Source organism: Hibiscus syriacus, unplaced genomic scaffold (genome assembly GCF_006381635.1).
Source record: "Hibiscus syriacus cultivar Baekdansim isolate YM2019G1 unplaced genomic scaffold, ASM638163v2 tig00112925_pilon, whole genome shotgun sequence".
In the NCBI taxonomy this organism is placed as follows: Eukaryota; Viridiplantae; Streptophyta; class Magnoliopsida; order Malvales; family Malvaceae; genus Hibiscus; species Hibiscus syriacus.
In genome coordinates, this window is record NW_024063420.1 from 259,369 (window position 1) to 279,976 (window position 20,608).

The 20,608-nt window shown below is 34.5% G+C and overlaps 1 protein-coding gene across 1 annotated transcript; it reads left to right on the plus strand.

Moving 5' to 3' along the window:
- Window positions 1–655: 655 nt before the first annotated feature.
- LOC120184578 lies at window positions 656–3,112 on the plus strand. Its single transcript, XM_039189003.1, has 3 exons — window positions 656–1,178; window positions 2,635–2,769; window positions 2,873–3,112. The coding sequence occupies exons 1-3, from the start codon at window positions 720–722 to the stop codon at window positions 3,110–3,112; spliced, it is 834 nt and encodes a 277-aa protein (XP_039044934.1). The 5' UTR covers window positions 656–719.
- The last annotated feature ends 17,496 nt before the right edge of the window (window positions 3,113–20,608 follow it).

A 20,608-nucleotide genomic window follows, 5' to 3' on the forward strand; every position in this document is an offset into this window, starting at 1 on the left:
ACATCAAATATTGTGACGCAAACAGGAGGAGACATTCCTAGAGAAGAAAATTGCAGTCTTGATGATGCTAATTTTGAGCCTAGAAATCCAACAAGATTCATCTAACACCGACCGAGTAGCACCCAACTGATCAATAGAAGCCTCAGCAAAAACAAACATGTAATCAACAAAAAAATAAGTGAGAAATTGCGGGACCTCTAGAGGAAATTTTAAACGGTTTTCACACACCTCGATTGATTGAATTTTGAATGGACTAAATAAAAATTTAAGGAAATAATAGATCACTTTGACGGATTCCTCTCGATAAGAACTAAAAAATTCTGACATGCACCCATTCCATAAAACCTGAGTAGAGACGCATTGGATTATGAAAAATTTTGGTTTAAAGGATTAACTTGACAAAACTATAAAATTGACAATAACAAAGGAAATTTGATTCCTTTGCTAATTTTGATAATCCCCAGAACCACCATGATCCGAATCGCCAAAAACCCAAAACCTCTAGCAACTCTGACTCACCAATTCCTCCAACGCTTCAACGTCAGCGGAACAGCCAAAGGCAAATCCAAGCTCAAAGATGGTCAACCTTTAAAACGCTCCAAAATCTCCACTAAAAAGGGCAAAGGCGGCGCTCCTCTACGAACAATGCCTCAATGCACCCACTCCGGTCTGTCATCTCACACCGAAAGAGCGTGCCCGGGAAGCCGAAAAGGAAAAAAATGAGATTAATAAGCAAAGAACGGCAACGGGAAATGGAGATTTTGAAGAAAGGAGGAAGAAAGGCGATGGGAGTCCCTGACGAGCCTATGATTATGGGAACTCCGGGGCTGGATTTGATTACATTGGGCCTTGTCGATGCTGATAAGATACCCAAATATGAGCTGACGGTGGAGGATGGTCGGAGATTGGCCAAGGAGTATAGTCGGGTTTTGATGAGGAAGCGTAGGGCTAGGCAGGCTGCTGAGACTAATTTGTTGAGAATGAAAAAGGAGGCAATTGAAGAGTTGCCGGAGAAACTTAAGGAGGCGGCAATGATACCGGATTTGACCCCGTTTCCGGGATATCGACTTGTGGCATCTTTAACTCCGCCTATTGAAGGGTATATTGAGAAGGTTAAGGAAGCGACTAAGAAAAGTAAGCCAAGCAAAAGCTCGGGTGAAGGCGAGATGGAAGGCATGGTTTTTTCCCTTTATTATTACAGTTTTTACTGTTTATTTCAATTAGAACTCAGAAGCCAAAGATGAGTAAGTTTTGTTGGCTTGATTATATCAGTTATGCATCACTTTAATCATACTTAACGTTGAGAGCTTTTTTGATGGCACTACCATTCACTATCGTTGGACTTGAAATTGATTTATTGAAGGTAGAACCTTAAGATAGAATTTGATTGAGTGTTTTACTTGCTAGTTGCTACCATTCTGCGAAAGAGAGAGCCTGCATGTGTAGCATTCCTAGTCTTTTTATATGCTATCTGCGACTGATTTGTATAAAAAGGTATTCCATTATTTAAGAGCACGTGATAGCTTTGTTTGAAACAAACGTTGTTGTTTAAAAATGCATGATGGCATTTTACTTGAAAAATTACATTGTTGGATAACTAATTCTCCTATTGCCAAATACAACAATATCTGTGATCAAGGTATGCTGTGCAAAAAAGTGTTTCCTGCTCTGACTGGGTTAGGATGAGGGCTTCGGGCTTCCTGTCTATGGTCTTTAAAGTTTTTCATTTGGCATGTTAAATTTTTTGTAGTATTGCCATCTTGTTGTTCATCATGACTTCCATTTGTGATTTATTTTGAAAGTAACATTTTGTGCTTGCATGTGTGTGTTTCGACATCTACTTTTATCTGATAGTAAAAATTTGTTCAATATATTTGTAATTAATAATCTAGATACCGTACTTATTTCTTACTCATAATAGTGTTTATGAGCAGAATATATTTTGGTCTAGCAAATATGTTTGTGATGTCTAGGTATCTCGAAAGTATATTTTCAACATCAATTGCTAGGAACCCGAATGCGTCTTTGCTATTCTTGTGTCTCTACAATTTGGGATTTGATGGTTTTATATAATGAACTCGCTTGTTTTAATGAATATCTTTCTCACACAAAATCTTTTGTGGCTGCTGTAGGCACAGGGAGAATATTCGCTTATGAAACCGATGATGAACTACAACTACATTGTAGTGTGTTTTCTCTGATGGCAAAGGGTCTCAAACGTCCTATTTTTCTGGTTTTAAATTACAGCTCAGGAAAAGCCTAAATCTAGCTCTTCAATAGCACCAGAGTCGAGACGATCCTCGAGAGATAAAAGACCATCCACTCGGTACAAATGAATACGTTATGTTCACTGATGAGAGAGAGTCTCAAAGCTATAAAGAAACAATTAGTGATAATCATAAAAAAGAGTGGAGAAGAGTCATGCAAGAAGAGATGCAATCCTTGCATGAGAATCATACTTATGAACTTGTGAATCTACCAAAAGGGAAAAGAGCCTTGAAGAATAAGTGAATGTATCGGATCAAAACCGAAGATAGCAGCTCAAAGCTTCGCTATAAAGCCCGGTTGGTCGTCAAATGATTCGGACAAGAAAAAAGTATAGACTTTGAAGAAATATTCTCTCCCGTGGTAAAGATGTCATACATCCAAATGGACATTGGCTTAGCAGCCATGCAAGATTTGGAGATTGAACAGCTCGATGTCAAGACAATGTTCCTTCATGGCGATCTAGAGAAAGAAATCTACATGGAGCAGCCTGAGAGATTCAAAGTTTCAAGTAAAGAAAATCTAGTGTGACGTCTGACTAAGAGTCTATACGGGCTTAAGCAAACTCTAAGGCAATGGTATAAAAAGTTTGACTCTTTCATGGCAGAACATGATTTCAAAAAGACGGAAAGCGATCATTGTGCCTTCAGAAAAAAGGTATGTAAGTGGTGGTTTTCTTATACTTCTGCTCTATGTTGACGATGTATTAGTTATTGGACAAGATCTCATAAAGATAATTGCTTTCAAGGAAGAACTAAGCAAGAGTTTCGCCATGAAAGATTTGGAATCGGCTAAACAAATCCTTGGGATGCGAATAACTCGTGTTAGATCAAAGAGACTGTTATGACTATCATAAGAGAGATACATTGAGAAAGTGTTGGTAAGATTCAATATGTACAAACAAAAGTGTTGAGTTAATTGATCGATGGAATCGGCCAAGAAGGGGTGAATTTGCAATTAAAAATTTGGTGGAAGTTTTTGCAGAAAATTGAAAGTAATTTGCACAGTGATTTAGAGTGGTTCGACTTTCTCAACCAAAGTCTATGTCCACTACTTTAACTATCCACAGTAAGAATTTTCCAACAAATTCACTAATTTGTTCTTTCTTTTGAGGCCAAAGAGATAACCTTACAACTCCCAAAAGAATATACACCAATTCTTGAGAACATTATTTCTTAAAGAGAAGATTACAAATTCACAAACTTAATGAAAAACCTCACAAGGCAAATGTGTTTGCACAATTCTAGAACAAAGAAAAAACACTAAAAAATAATACAATTGAGCACAATAAGTGTTCTTGAAAGCAAAAATGAATATTGAATAAAATAGGCTTGAAAATGCTAAAATTTGAAGTTTGATGCTTTCTCTTTGATTCTCTCTTGATTCTTGTTGTTGGTTGTTTCTTGTTATTGATCAATGACTTCTATGCTTGTTTAAATATTCCTTTAATTGATTTTGAACGTTGAGGATGATTAGCGGAGTCAATAGAGTCGTTTAAGTGTGAAAACAATTAATAAAATAGGTGAGAGCGTATGGTGCATCGATGCATAGGGCTAGTGCATCGGTACACTATGTGTAAAATTTAAATATTTCGACCGTTAGAAGACTTAGTGCATCGGTACATTGAGGGTGCATCGATGTATAAAATACATTCGGTGTTTTAAAATAGATTGAGTACATCGATGCATAGCTTGTGCATCAGTGCATTAAATGCATTCGATGTTTCTATTTGTTCAAGGGTGCATCGATGCATGGAGAGTGCATCGGTACACTAAATGCATTCGAAATTCAATTTAATTGAGAGTGCATCGATGCATGGACTAGTGCATCGGTACATCTCTTTGAAAATTGAATTATTGGTTCGTTTTTTGTTCGAAATACTTTGTGAAAATTATTTCAAAAACATTTTAAGATTAAAACACAACTTTACACTTTAGTAAGGATTGAAATTGAACTTTGAAAGACTTGGAGTAATATTTTGATATTCGAATAAATATATCGAATATATTTTAGAAAATCTTTTGTAAAATCTTAAAATTCATTTAACTTAATTTGTTATATCGAAACATCAAAATGTTTTCAACAATCTTCCCCTTTTTGATAAAACAAAACATTTAAGTAATTTTAAGATTTTTGAAATAAAGTTCAAAACTTTTGAAATTACTCCCACTTACTTTACCACTTCTCCCCCTTAACACTTAACACTTTTCCCCCTTTTTGTTAAATAAAAAAGACTCTAAAACGTTTTTAAACAAGATATTGAAAAATTAGCCAATTGATTTTTAGAAATTTAAAGCTTAAGCTGCTAAGATCACAATCAAGAGAAAGGTTAGCCGTTAGTTCCATCAATATTCATAATAAAAAATGTGAAATGGTAAGAATTGGTCATATGCTAAATGATGCAATAACTAAAAAAATTCAAACACACCAAATATGCATTAAGTTCAAATATCCAAGCATCCAAAACATATATCCAAACAAATAATCATCCAAAATAAAAATAATCCAAGAACAGCAAAATGTTTATCAATCCAAGTTTTAAAACCAAGAAAGCATGACAAGCAAGGATCTACTCCATCGGAGGGTCGAGAGGAGGAGGATAATGTGCTCGCACTTCAAGAGTGAGAGCATCTATACGTTCACGCATCTCCCGTTGAAACTTATTTATCTGAGATTCCATTGATGCAAACCTCAGATCAAACGACTCTAAGAAAGATCGAAAATATGGTGGCGTTTGATTTCTTGTTGTGTCGGATCTTGATGCTGCTCTGGCTCGTCGTCGGGTACGTGATCGTAAATATCTTGCATTAGTTGTTGAAGCTCGGGCTCGTGAAGAACTGACTCCCAAAGTTTGCTTATTGGGTCGAAAGTCCCATTGACCAACTTCCTCATCCTGTTTCCAATCAGCTTTCTTCAAGGAAGTGAGATTGATTTGGTTCTGGAGAGGGATGAGATTGTCAAGAGAAACTCTAAGACCGAGTTTGATAAAAAGATTACTAAGTAGACATCCATAAACTAAAGTTTCGACATATTTAGAGGGGACAACATTTATCGTATCTACTAGTTCACTAAAAATGATTTGTGGCAAATTTATCTTTCTATTATGTTGGATACAATGCATCCACCATAAATCCCTAACACGAAGAGTGGAGTACCTACCTCCGGATGGTCTAAACCACCAAGAGATCATTAAATGCAGAAAACGATCGTGATGTGTACGTAAGGTACTAACACTAGCATTAGGAAGATAGAGATATGCCACAATCTCTTTCTCATTATATAAACCATTGTCATCTAGCTCAAACTGTTTAGCTATCATTTCAGAATCAATATGAATATATTTTTCTAAAAGGTAGGATATGATTCCTATAGTCTCAATTTGACGCTCGTTTTGGATACATATCACATTAGAGTAGAAAATAAGGACCAACTGATGATAGACAATTGGTTTAAGGTGAAACAGTTTATCAAACTTCCAGGATTTGAGAGTCGATAGGTATTCAAAGTTGATATCTACCATGGCTTGAACAGAGGGAATACGTTCTTCCCGGATTTTGTATGCTCGGAAAGAATCCATGTATCTATGGTATAGTTCTTCTCTATGACGACCAGGCATATTAAAAAAGGAGTTTAGAATGGTCATATTGGGATCGTTTGGATTTGGAGGTTGAGGAGGAATAGGATTAGGAGGTCGATTAGAACGACTCGAATATGACCTAGGGTTGGACATGGTTTAAGGAATGGAATGAGATAGGTAACCTGCAAATTGAAAAACATGTATGCAATATAATCAATCCCAAAACTCAATTGAGTCCGCAATAATTCAAGGTTCTCTAAACCGAATCCTAATGGGCAAGATTTTGAAAAACTATTTGAAAAATCATAATACGTATAGTTTTCATGAAAACAACACAATTAAATAAAAAATCAATAATTTTCGAAACTAATTTTTTTAAATTTCGAAATTCAAGGAAGATTTTGAAAATTGTTTGTTTTTGACGAAATTGATTGTGAAATATAGTTTAGAATCATAATTTCATCAATGTCCGATATAATGTTCATCCAAGAACTAATCTAAACTAGTTCTAAAATCAAAATTTGATAAAATAGGGATTTTTAGAAAAATACCTTGAAAAATTCGGATTTGTGAGAATGAGATGTTGTTTTGCACGATTTAACGATGTTAGCAGGATTTGGAGATGTAATGCTCGAAGATTCGGACTTGAAAACATTGATTTTGGGCAAATAGAGAGTATATGGTGAGAGAGGGACGAACGGTGGTTTGAGATGTGTTTTAGGGGTTTGAGAAAAATAAAGGAAAACAAGCATTTTATCCCAAAACCCGACGGATGCATCGATGCATGGCTCTGTGCATCAATGCACATTCGAGGCGTGCATCGGTGCATCTTCATGATGTATCGATGCATATTCATAGGGATGCATCGATGCACCTTCATAGTGTATCGATGCATTATGCACAAAAATGTCAAAAATCCGTTTTAAACACTTAAAATGCTAAATAATTTAGCTCTAGTGGTATTAGCAACTCATATATTGAAAATTAATCATGTTCAATCAATCAATTTTATCCTTAAACTACATTTGAACATATAATTAATTTTCACCAAAGATCATATACTCCCCCTAACTAATAGCAAAAAATGCAATCAAAATTATTATTATTATAATCATTTTTCATTTATTCTTAAAAGTGCTAAAATTAATTTAAACACTAAGTGAAGATAGGTCAGTTAAACCTAATTATCTCCTAAGTGTTCAAAATCTTTCTTTGTCTAAAGATTTTGTAAAGGTCTCTGCTAATTGGTGCAAAGTATCAACAAATTCTAGAACTACATCTTCCTTAGCGACATGGTCTCTAATGAAGTGATGTCTAATTTCAATATGCTTAGTTCTAGAGTGTTGGATGTGATTTTTAGTAAGACAAATATCACTAGTATTGTCACATTTGATAGGAATGGTATCTACTTCAATTCCATAATAAAAAAGTTGTTGTTTCATCTGTAAAACTTGTGCACAACAATTATCAGCTGAAACGTATTCCGCTTCAGTGGTAGATAATGCAACACAATTTTGTTTCTTTGAAAAACAAGAAATCATCATATTTCCAAGGAATTGGCAAGTACCGGAGGTGTTTTTCCTATCTAATTTGCATCCTCCATAATCCGCATCAGAGAAGGCATCAAGCTAAAGCTAGAGTCTCTAGGATACCAAAGTCCTAAACTAGGAGTGTCCTTAAGGTATCTAAAGATTCTCTTAACAGCTAGTAAATGTGATTCCTTAGGACATGATTGAAATCTAGCACATAAGCAAACACTAAACATAATGTTCGATCTACATGCGGTTAAATAAAGCAAAGAGCCAATCATTGACCTATATAATTTAACATCCACACATTTATTTCCTTCATCTTTGTCATGCTTTGTAGATAAGCTCATTGGAGTGTCATGAGGTTTCCTATTTCCCAGTCCAAACTTCTTGAGCATATCCTTGACGTATTTATCTTGATTGATGAAGATAACATCTTTTCTTTACTTGATTTGGAGTCCCAAGAAAAATGAGAGCTCCCCTATCATGCTCATCTCGAATTCACTTTGCATTAGCTTAGAAAATTCTTGGCAAATAACATCATTAGTAGAACCAAATATTATATCATCAACATAAATTTAAACTACTAATAAATCTTTACCTTTATGCTTTAAAAACAATGTAGTGTCAACCTTTCCTTTTGAAAAACCTTTTTCAATTAAAAAATTTGACAATCTTTCATATCAAGCTCTACGAGCTTGTTTTAAACCATAAAACGCTTTTGTCAATTTAAGAACATGATTTGGAAATTTTGAATTTTCAAAGCCAGGAGGTTGTTCCACATACACTTCTTCTTTTATAAAACCATTTAAAATACACTTTTAACATCCATTTGATATAATTTAAATTCATTGAAACATGCAAATGCTAATAACATTCTAATTGCTTCCATCCTAACTACGGGAGCGTATGTTTCATCATAGTCTATGACTTTTTCTTGAGTATACCCTTGAGCAACAAGTCTAGTCTTGTTTCTCACTATATTACCAATTTCATCAAGCTTGTTTCTAAATACCCATCTAGTACCTATAGTGAACTTCTTACTAGGTCTTTTAACTAATGTTCATATTTTACTTCTCTCAAATTGATTTAATTCTTCTTGCATAGCTATAATCCAATGTTCATCATTTAATGCTTCTTTAATATTCTTAGGCTCTAAGAATGAGATAAATGCAATATAATTACAAATATTTCTAAGAGAAGATGAAGTTGTTACCCCTTTGGATGGATCATCTATTATTTCACCATCCTTGACATAGTTGAATTCCCTTGGGTAAGAGACTTCCCTTTCTTCAATGGTTGGATTCTCGAGAGGATCTTGAGTTTCCTCGTATTTCGTTTCTTCCTTTGATGATGGTTTTCCAACGTCATGTCCAACTTCATTTGTATTTATAATACCTACACCATCATTCACACAAGAATCCTTCCTCAGAAGGGGATTATCATCGAAAACAACATGTATAGACTCTTCTACAACTAAAGTTCTTTTATTAAATACTCGATAAGCTTTAGAATTTAAGGAATAACCCATAAAAATTCATTCATCACTTTTAGCATCAAATTTGCCAAGATTGTCTTTACCGTTGTTTAAAACAAAACATTTACATCCAAAAGGATGAAAATAGCTAATGTTAGGCTTTTTATTTTAAAAAAGTTCATATGGAGTTTTCTTCAAAATAGGCCTAATCATTACTCGATTAATAACATAACAAGCAGTATTTGTGGCTTTCGCCCAAAAATATTTTGGCAAATTGTTTTCACAAAGCATAGTTCTAGCCATTTCTTCTAAAGTTCGATTTTTCCTTTCAACAACTCCATTTTGTTGAGGGGTTCTAGGTGCTGAAAAATTATGGCTAATACCGTTAGAATTACAAAATTCAGTAAATCCAAGATTTTCAAATTCAGTTTCATGATCACTCCTAACACTATTTATAGAGTAACCCTTTTCTTTTTGGATTTCTTTTGAAAACGCGATGAATTTTTCTAATGCTTCATCTTTAGTACTTAAGAATAGAACCCAAGTATATCTAGAATAGTCATCTACCAATACAAATGCATATTGTTTTCCACCCAAGCTAGTAGTTCTAGATGGCCCAAAAAGATCTAAATGGATCAATTGTAATACTCTATTAGTGGATACGTCGTTAATGGATTTAAAAGAAACTCGCTTTTGTTTTCCTTTAGGACAAGCATCATAGATTTTATCATTATCAAATTTTAGTTTAGGCAACCCTCGAACTAAATCTTCTTAAATTAACCATTGCAAAACACTCATACTAGCATGTCCTAGTCTCCTATGTCATAACCAACTATCATGCTCATCCTTAGCAACTAGGCATAAATTAGTCATATCTATAGAATCTAAATGCACCATGTAAATGTTTCTTATTCTATGACCAACAAGCATAATCATATTAGATGCAATGTCAATGACTTTACAGCCATTAATATCAAACATGACATTGAATCTCTTATCGCACAATTGACTAATACTCAATAGATTATGCTTTAATCCATTCACATATAAAACATTCTTAATTTGTATGGAAGAGGTATTACCTATAATGCTTATACCTTTAATGTGACCTTTTGAGTTATCACCAAAAGTCACCTCTCCTCCATTTTTGGCGTTGAGCTCTATGAACTGGCTTTTGTCACCGGTCATGTGTCTTTATCAAGGTACCATGAGTTTGAATTTGTTTCATGTACCTTGTAGCAATGCTCCTTTTCCTACAAACATAGATTAATTTTTTATTTTTGGTACCCAAATTCTTTTGGGTCTATATTCATTAGTTTCCAAAATCCTAGTCCCCTTAGGTATCTATTTGTGTAGGATATCCTTATCTTTAGTAGTAATGAGTTCTTTAGAAACCCATATACTTCTAATGATTTTTCCATTAGAGGTTCTTTGGGGACCTCTATGATTGTAGTCTTTAAAACTTTTTCTAACAAAGTTGGATTTTAAATTTTCTCCATTTTTAAAACGTTTTGTTCAAACTTTATCAAAAAGAAGCTTTAAGATCATCAATTTTCTTTTGATGATCATCATTGACCTTTGAAAGTAAATTTTGCAAATCAAAATTTTTATTTTCAAACTCTTATAGTTTGATTTGTAAATTTTTTATTTTACTTTCAAGATCATTGTTGGTATTGGATATGAGATTATTTTCATTTTTCAATTTCGAAATATCATTTTATATTTTAAAAATAATTTCTCATAATCCGAAGTCAACCCATTATATTCCTCTAATAGCTCATCAAACGAATAATCTTCAAAATTAAATGAGCTAAAGGTTACCTGAGAATCTTCCCCGAATGCCATCAAGCACAAGTTTGCTACTTCTTGTTCCTCTTCATCGGAACCTTCTTCATCGCTCCATATAGCCACATGAGCCTTATGCTTCTTCTTGGATTGACCCCTTTTCTTTAATTGAGGGCAATCATTTTTTACATGCCCTGGCTTTTTGCATTCATAGCAAATGATCGGGTCCTTCTCCTTTGGTTCAATTTTGAGGCTTTCATTTCTTTTGAATTTTCTTCCTCGGTTGGGCCTCATTAATTTTTTGAACCGTTTGACAAATAATGTCATTTCCTCGTCATCGTCATCTTCACCTGAATCACTCTCATCTTTTGTGGATTTGAAAGCAACTCCAATATTCTTCTTCTTCTCATTCTCCTTTGGTATCTCATCAGTCTTATCGAGGTCTACCTCATCTTGAAGCATCATTTCATGTGTGAGGAGTGAACCGATTAGTTCTTCAAGGGTTAAGGACTTTAAGTTCTTAGCCTCGATGATAGCCGTCTTCTTTGATTGCCATGATTTTGGAAGTGAGTAAACCAACTTCCTCACAAGTTTTTCATTTGGAATGATCTTTCCATATGATTTGAGACCATTGACAATCGTGAAAAATCTACCCGTCATAGCTTTGATGTCTTCATCCGGTTTCATCCTGAAATTTTCATAGCTATGAGTCAGAAGACTAATTTTAGATTATTTACCTCGTCGGTGCCTTCATGAGTGACTTGTAGTTTGTCCCATATTTCCTTGGCGGTTATACAAGATGAAACTCTCTTGTATTCATCATGTCCAAGAGCATAAAAGATAATATGGATGGCTTTGGAGTTGAGCTTGAATATTCTTGTTTCTCCTTCACTCCACAATCTTGGATGATTGGAAGGTTTGAAGTATCCGTCTTCTATAATATTCCATGCTCCCATGTCACTTGCTTGAATGAAATACATCATTTTATTCTTCCAATAAGCATAATTGGCTCTATTGAAGAAATGAGGCTTGTTAACGGGCAATGAATCAAGACCGAAGTCAGAGTTTGAAGTGGAAGCCATTGATGACTTGATATCGATGTAACTCTTCCCGGATCTATTCAAGAGGCGATTAAACCTTCAAATGAGTCAAGCTTTGATACCAATTGTTGAGTTAATCGATCAATGGAATCGACCAAGAGGGAGGTGAATTGACAATTAAAAATTTGGTGGAAGCTTTTGCAAAAAATTGAAAGTAATTTGCACAGCGATTTAGAGTGGTTCGACTTTCTCAACCAAAGTCTATGTCCACTACCTTAGCTATCCACACTAAGGATTTTCTAACAAATTCACTAATTTATTCTTTCTTTTGAGGCCAACTTACAACTCCCTCAAGAATATACCCCAATTCTTGAGAACACTCTTTCTCAAAGAGAAGATTACAAATCCGCAAACTTAATGAAAAACCTCACAGAAAATGTGTTTACACAATTCTAGAACAAAGAAAGAACACTAAAAAATAATACAATTGAGCACAATAAGTGTTCTTAAAAGAAAAATGAATATTGAATGAAATAGGCTTGAAAATGCTCAAACTTGAGGTTTGATGCTTTCTCTTTGATTCTATCTTAATTCTTGGTGATTGTTGTTTCTTGTTATTGATCAATGGCTTCTAAGCTTGTTTAAATACTCCTTCAATTGATTCTAAATGTTAGAGATGATTAGTGGAGTCAATAGAGCCATTTAAGTGTGAAAACAATTAATAAAACAGGTAGGAGCGTATGGTGCATCGATGCATAGGGCTAGTGCATCGGTACACTATGTATAAAATTCAAATATTTCGACCGTTAGAAGACTTAGTGCATCGGTACATTGAGGGTGTATCGATGCATAAAATACATTCGGTGTTTTAAAATAGCTTGAGTGCATCGATGCATAGCTTGTGCATCGGTGCATTAAATGCATTCGATGTTTCTATTTGTTCAAGGGTGCATCGATGCATAGAGAGTGCATTGGTACACTAAATGCATTCGAAATTCAATTTAATTGAGAGTGCATCGATGCATGGACTAGTGCATCGGTACATCTCTTTGAAAATTGAATTTTTGGCTCATTTTTTGTTCGAAATACTTTGTGAAAATTGTTTCAAAAACATTTTTAATATTAAAACACAACTTTACACTTTAGTAAGGATTGAAATTGAACTTTGAAAGACTTGGAGTAATATTTTGATATTCGAATAAATATATCGAACATACTTTAGAAAATCTTTTGTAAAATCTTAAAATTCATTTAACTTAATTTGTTATATCGAAACATCAAAATGTTTTCAACAAAAAGTTAGTTAACACACCACTTGTTGGACACTTCAAGCTGAGTTCGAAGTAGAGTCTCACAAGTGAGAACGAAATGGAGGAAATGAAGAAAATTCTATAATCATCTATAGTAGGCAGTCTCATGTATGCAATGATATGCACAAGACCATATATCGCCTATGCAATTAGAGTCGTGAGTCGCTTCTTGGTCAACCCAGGGAATGAACATTGGGTTACAGCCAAATGGATCCTCTGATATCTATGTGGAACCTCCAAAATGTGTTTATGATTTGGAAAAGGAAAACATGTGTTGGAATGAAATACATATGCAAACTGGCCAGTGATATTGATTCAAGAAAATCAACATCGAGATATCTAACTACTTTTGCAGGGGGTTGTCTCATGGCAATCAAAGTTGCAAAAGTGTGTTGCATTGTCCACTACTGAGGTAGAGTACATCGCAGCTACTGAAGCTTGCAAAGAAATGTTGTGGATGAAGAATTTATTGCTGGAGTTGGGAATAGATCAAAAAATGTATATCTTAAAGTGCGACAATCAGAGTGCAATTTATATGGCAAAGAATTTAACATTTCATTCCCGCACAAAGCACGTAGACACTAGATATCGTTGAATTTGAGAAGTTCTCCGAAGAAAAGCAAATACATCTTGACAAGGTTCACACAGATAAGAACTAGTCAGATATGATGACCAAAGTAATACCGACAAAGAAGTTCGAAGATTGCTGTCAAGGTGCCGGCTTGCTACTACCTCCAAATTAAGTCGAGAGGGGGAGATTTGTTGGATCCCTCCTTAATTGGAGAGGTTCTAAAATATTCTAGAGCTTTATGGAGAAGTGTAGAATTTTCTAGAACATTTTGGAGAATTCTAAAGAAGTGTAGAACTCTGTTGAAACATTTTAATATTTCGATATAACAAATTAAGTTAAATGGATTTTAAGATTTTCCAAATGATTTTCTAAGTATATTCGATATAACTATTCGAATATCAAAACATTACTCCAAATATTTCAAAAATCATTTTTGATCCTTACTTAAGTGTAAAATTAAGTTTTAATCATAAAACAATTTCAAAATATTTTATAAAGTATTTCGAACCAATTCAAAGCCAAAAATTCCAGATTACTCAGAGGGAACCGATTCCCCCCCATAGGAGGAACCGATTCCCCCCTGAATGGTTTGGCTCCGAGATTTCCAGAATGCTCGGAGGGAACCGATTCCCCCCCAAGGGGGTACCGATTCCCCCTTGTTCAACGGTCGAAATATTTGAATTTTACACTTAGGGAACCGATTCCCTATGAGAGGGAACCGATTCCCCCCACTGTCCAAGCTGTTTTATTAAATGTTTTCACACTAAAACGGCTATAATATCTTCTCTAATTATCCCCAACGTTCAGAAGTGATCCAAGGTGTATTTAAGCAAGCTTAGAAGCCATTGATCAAAAATAAGAAACATCAAGCAACTAGAATCAAGAGAGAATCAAAGAGAAAGCATCAAACCTCAAGTTTGAGCATTTCAAGCCCATTTCATTCAATATTCATTTTGCTTTCAAGAACACTTTTTGTGCTCAATTGTATTCATCTTTGAGTGTTCTTTTCTTTGTTCTAGAATTGTGCAAACATCTTACCTTGTGAGGTTTTCTTGTAAGTTTGCAAATTTGTAATCTTCTCTTTGAGAAAAGTGTTCTCAAGAGTTGGGGTATACTCTTGAGGAAATTGTAAGGTTATCTCTTTGGCCTCAAAAGAAAGAACAAATTAGTGAATTTGTTGGAAAATCCTTAGTGTGGATAGCTAAGGTAGTGGACGTAGACTTTGTTTGAGAAAGTCGAACCACTGTAAATCGCTGTGCAATTGCTTTCAATTTTCTGCAAAAGCTTCCACAAAATTTTTATTGCCAATTCACCCCCCTCTTGGCCAATTTCGTCATTCGATTAACTCAACAATTGGCATCAGAGCCTAACTCATTTGAAGGTTTAATCGCCTCTTGAGTCGATCCGGGAAGAGTTACATCGATTACAAAGTCATCAATGGCCTCCACTTCAAACTTCGACTCCGGTCTTGATTCGATGCCCGTCAACAAGCCTCCTTTCTTCAATGGAGCTAACTATGCCTATTGGAAGAATATATGATGTACTTCATTCAAGCAAGTGACATGGGAGCATGGAATGCTGTAGAAGAAGGATACATCAAACCTCTCACTCATCCAAGGTTGTGGAGTGAAGGAGAGACAAGAATGTTCCAGCTCAACTCCAAAGCCATCCATATTATTTTTTGTGCTCTTGGACCAGATGAATACGGAAGAGTTTCATCGTGTACAACCGCCAAAGAAATATGGGACAAACTTCAAGTCACACATGAAGGTACAGATGAGGTAAAGAAATCAAAAATTAGTATTCTAACGCATAGCTATGAAAATTTCAGGATGAAACCAAATGAAGACATCAAAGCTATGACGGATAGATTTTCAACGATTGTCAATGGTCTCAAATCATATGGAGATCATCTCAAATGAAAAGCTTGTGAGGAAGTTAGTCTACTCCCTCCCAAAATCATGGCAATCAAAGAAGACGGCAATCATCGAGTCTAAGGACCTATCGTCTTTAACTCTTGAAGAACTTATCGGTTCACTCCTCACTCATGAGATGATGCTTGAAGATGAGGTGGACCTTGATAAAGTTGAAGAGACACCAAAGGAGAAGGAAAGAAGAAAAACATTGGAGTTGCTCTCAAATCCACAAAAGATGAGATGATTCTAATGATGATGATGACGAGGAAATGGCATTGTTTGCCAAACGGTTCAGAAAAATGATGACCTTACCAAGGAAGAAAATTCAAACGAAACGAAGGCCTCAAAAATGAATCAAAAGAGAAGGACCCAATCATTTGCTATGAATGCAAAAAGCCGGGGCATGTCAAATATGATTGCCCACAATTGAAGAAAAAGGTCAATCAAAGAATAAGCACAAGGCTCATGTGGCTACATGGAGCGATGAAGAGGTTCCGATGAAGAGGAACAAGAAGTAGCAAACTTGTGCTTGATGGCATTCGGGGAAGATTCTAAGGTAACCTCTAACTCATCTGATTTTGATGATTTATCTTATGATGAGCTATTAGAGGAATATAATGGGTTGGCTTCGGATTATGAGAAATTATTTTTAAAATATAAAAATGATGTTCAAAATGAAAAATGAAATAAACTCATATCCAAAACCAACAATGATCTGAAAGTAAAAGTAAAGATTTGCAAATCAAACTAGAAGAGTTTGAAAAGAAAATTTAGATTTGCAAAATTTACTTTCAAAGGTCAATGATGATCATCAAAAGAAAATTGATGATCTTAAAATCTCTTTTGAAAAAGTTGGAACAAAACGGGAAAGGAGCATTGCTACAAGGCACGGGAAACAAATTCAAACTCATGGTACCTTGATAGTGGATGCTCAAGACATATGACCGGAGACAAAAGCCGGTTCATTGAGCTTAACGCCAAAAATGGAGGAGAAGTGACTTTTGGAGACAATTCAAAAGGTCACATTGAAGGTATTGGTACAATAGGTAATACCTCTTCCATACAAATTAAAAATGTTTTATATGTGAATGGATTAAAGCATAATCTATTGAGTATTAGTCAATTATGCGATAAAGGATTCAATGTCTTATTTGAAATTAATGGTTGTAAAGTCATTGACATTGCATCTAATCGGATTATGCTTGTTGGTCATAGAATAGGAAACATTTACATGGTGCATTTAGATTCTATTGATATGACTAATTTATGCCTAGTTGCTAAGGATGAGCATGATAGTTGGTTATGGCATAGGAGACTAGGTCATGCTAGTATGAGTGTTTGCAACGGCTAATTCAAGGTGATTTAGTTCGAGGGTTGCCTAAGCTTAAATTTGATAATGATAAAATCTGTGATGCTTGTGCTAAAGGAAAACAAAAACGAGTTTCTTTTAAATCTATTAATGATGTATCAACTAGTAGAGTATTACAATTGATCCATTTAGATCTTTTTGGGCCAACTAGAACTACTAGCTTGGGAGGAAACAATATGCATTTGTCTTGGTAGATGACTATTCTAGATACACTTGGGTTCTATTCTTAAGTACTAAAGATGAAGCATTAGAAAATTTCATCACATTTTCAAAATAATCCAAAATGAAAAAGGTTACTCTATCACTAGTGTTAGAAGTGATCATGGAACTGAATTTGAAAATCTTGGATTTATTGAGTCTTGTAATTCTAATGGTATTAGCCACAATTTTTCAGCACCTAGAACCCCTCAACAAAATGGAGTTGTTGAGAGGAAAATCGAACTTTAGAAGAAATGGCTAGAACCATGCTTTGTGAAAATAATTTGCCAAAATATTTTTGGGCGGAAGCCACAAATACCTTGTTATGTTATAAATCGAGTAATGATTAGGCCAATTTTAAAGAAAACTCCATATGAAATTCTCAAAAATAAAAAGCCTAACATTAGCTATTTTCATCCTTTGGATGTAAATGTTTTGTTTTAAACAACGGTAAAGAAAATCTTGGTAAATTTGATGCTAAAAGTGATGAAGGAATTTTTCTGGGTTATTCCTTAAACTCTAAAGCTTATCGTGTATTTAATAAAAGAACTTTAGTTGTAGAAGAGTCTATACATGTTGTTTTCGATGATAATCCCCTTCCGAGGAAGGATTCTTCTGTTAATGATGATGTAGGTATTGTACAAGCAAATGACGTTAGATATGACGTTGGAGAATCATCATCAAAGGAAGAAACAAAAGATGAGGAAACTCATGATCCCCTCGAAGGGAAGTATCTTTTCCAAGAGAGTACAACTATGTCAAGATGGTGAAATTATAGGTGATCCATCAAAAGGGGTAACTACTCTTCTTCTCTAGAAATATCTGTAATTATGTTGCATTTATTTCATGCATAGAGCCTAAAACATCAAAGAAGCATTAAAAGATGAACCATTGGATTATGGCTATGCAAGAAGAATTAAATCAATTTGAGAGAAGTAAAGTATGGACATTAGTTGAAAGGCCTAGTGATAAATCTACTGTAGGTACTAGATGGGTTTTTAGAAATAAACTTGATGAAAGTGGTAATATAGTGAGGAACAAGGCTAGACTTGTTGCTCAAGGCTATACTCAAGAAGAAGGCATAGACTATGATGAAACATACGCTCCCGTAGCTAGGATGGAAGCAATTAGAATGTTATTAGCATTTGCATGTTTCAATGAATTTAAATTATATCAAATGGATGTTAAAAGTGCATTTTTAAATGGTTTTATAAAAGAAGAAGTGTACGTGGAACAACCTCCAGTTTTGAAGATTCAAATTTTCCGGATCATGTTTTAAAATTGACAAAAGCTCTTTATGGTTTAAAACAAGCTCCTAGAGCTTGGTATGAAAGATTGTCAAATTTTTTAATTGAAAAAGATTTTTTAAAAGGAAAGGTTGACACTACATTGTTTTTAAAAAGAAAAGGTAAAGATTTATTAGTAGTTCAAATTATGTTGATGATATAATATTTGGTTCTACTAATGATGTTCTTTGCCAAGAATTTTCTAAGCTAATGCAAAGTGAGTTTGAGATGAGCATGATGGGGGAGCTCTCATTTTTCTTGGGACTCCAAATCAAGCAAAAAGATGGCATCTTCATTAATCAAGCTAAGTACGTCAAAGATATGCTCAAGAAGTTTGGACTGGAAAATGGGAAACCTCATAACACTCCAATGACTCTTCAACAAAGCTTGACTTAGATGAAGGAGGTAAATGTGTAGATGTTAAATTATATAGGTCAATGATTGGCTCTTTGCTTTATCTAACTGCAAGTAGACCGGACATTATGTTTAGTGTTTGCTTATGTGCTAGATTTCAATCATGTCCTAAGGAATCACATTTACTAGCTGTTAAGAGAATCTTTAGATACCTTAAGGACACTCCTAGTTTAGGACTTTGGTATCCTAGAGACTCTAGTTTTAGCTTGCATGCTTTTTCTGATGCGGATTATGGAGGATGCAAATTAGATAGGAAAGCACCTCCGTACTTGCCAATTCCTTGGAAATATGCTGATTTCTTGGTTTTCAAAGAAACAAAATTGTGTTGCATTATCTACCACTGAAGCGGAATACATTTCAGCCGGTAGTTGCTGTGCACAAGTTTTATGGATGAAACAACAACTTTTTGATTATGGAATTGAAGTAGGTACTATTCCTATCAAGTGTGACAATACTAGTGCTATTTGTCTCACTAAAATCCCATCCAACACTCTAGAACTAAGCACATTGAAATAAGACATCACTTCATTAGAGACCATGTCACTAAGGAAGATGTAGTTCTAGAATTTGTTGATACTTTGCACCAATTAGCGGATATCTTTACAAAACCCTTAGACAAGGAAAGATTTTGACACTTAGGAGAGAATTAGGTTTGACCAATCTATCTCACTTAGTGTTTAAAATAATTTTAGCACTTTTAATAAATCTTGAAAAATGCTTATATTTTTTGATTGCATTCTTGCTATTAGTTAGGGGGAGTTTGTGATTCTTAATGAAAATTAATTTTATGTTCAAAAATCAATTAAAGATTAATTTAATTATTTGAACATAATTAAAGTTTGATATATGAGTTGCCAATACCACTAGAAAAGATTATTTAGCATTTTGTGCTTAAAAATTCGGATTTAGCATTTTTGTGCAGAGGGAATCGATCCCCCCCTGAGGGAACCGATTCCCCCTTTGAAGGGGAACCGATTCCCCCCACAGGGGAATCGATACCCCCCTGGGGTTCTGCTAAAATCGGGCAGAATAACCTAAACTCTCCAAAAAGCCTCTTCCTCTCTCTCTCTCCGCCGTTCTCACTCTCTAAACCCCTCAAATCTCCATTTTTGCCTCAAATCAACGATAATAATCGGATTTTGCTTCATAAATCATCTTCCAAACCTGTTGGAATCATTAAAATCGTGCAAACAACATCTAAATCCCCTCAATCTTCATATTTCAAGGTAAATTTTTCTAAACTCTTTATTTCATTATTTTTGAACATAGGATTAGTTTCAATTAGTTCTAGGTTGAAATAGTGATCGGGCATTGGGTTATTAGTGATTAGAAACTAGATGTTACAACTAATTTCATCAAAAACACAAGAATTTTTCAAATTTTTTAAAATTTTCGAAATAAAAAAAAAAATGTTATTTTTCAAATTATTGTGTTTTGATCAAATTATATTGTTATTATAAAAAAAAACTATACATATTGTTTCTCATTTTTCAAAAACTTTGCCATTAGGATTGTTTTAGAGAATCTTGAAATATTGAGGACTCATTTGAGTTTTGGGATTAATTGAATTGCATACACTTGTTTTAAAATTGCAGGTTATTATATCTATTCCGATTTTCTTCACCATGTCAAATCCTAAACGTCCTAGGTCTTCATCTAGTCGTTCTAGTCGTCAACCAAATCCACCTCAAAATCCTCCTTCTATTCCAATTTCTAATCCCAATCCCACTGATCCTAACTTGACTATCCAAAATTCGTGTTTCAATCATCCTGGGTCTAGAAATCACCGATATTGGTATTATCAGTATTTCGATTCTTACAAAATCCGGGAAGAACGTATTCCTTCTCGTCAAGCTATGTTAGCTATCAAT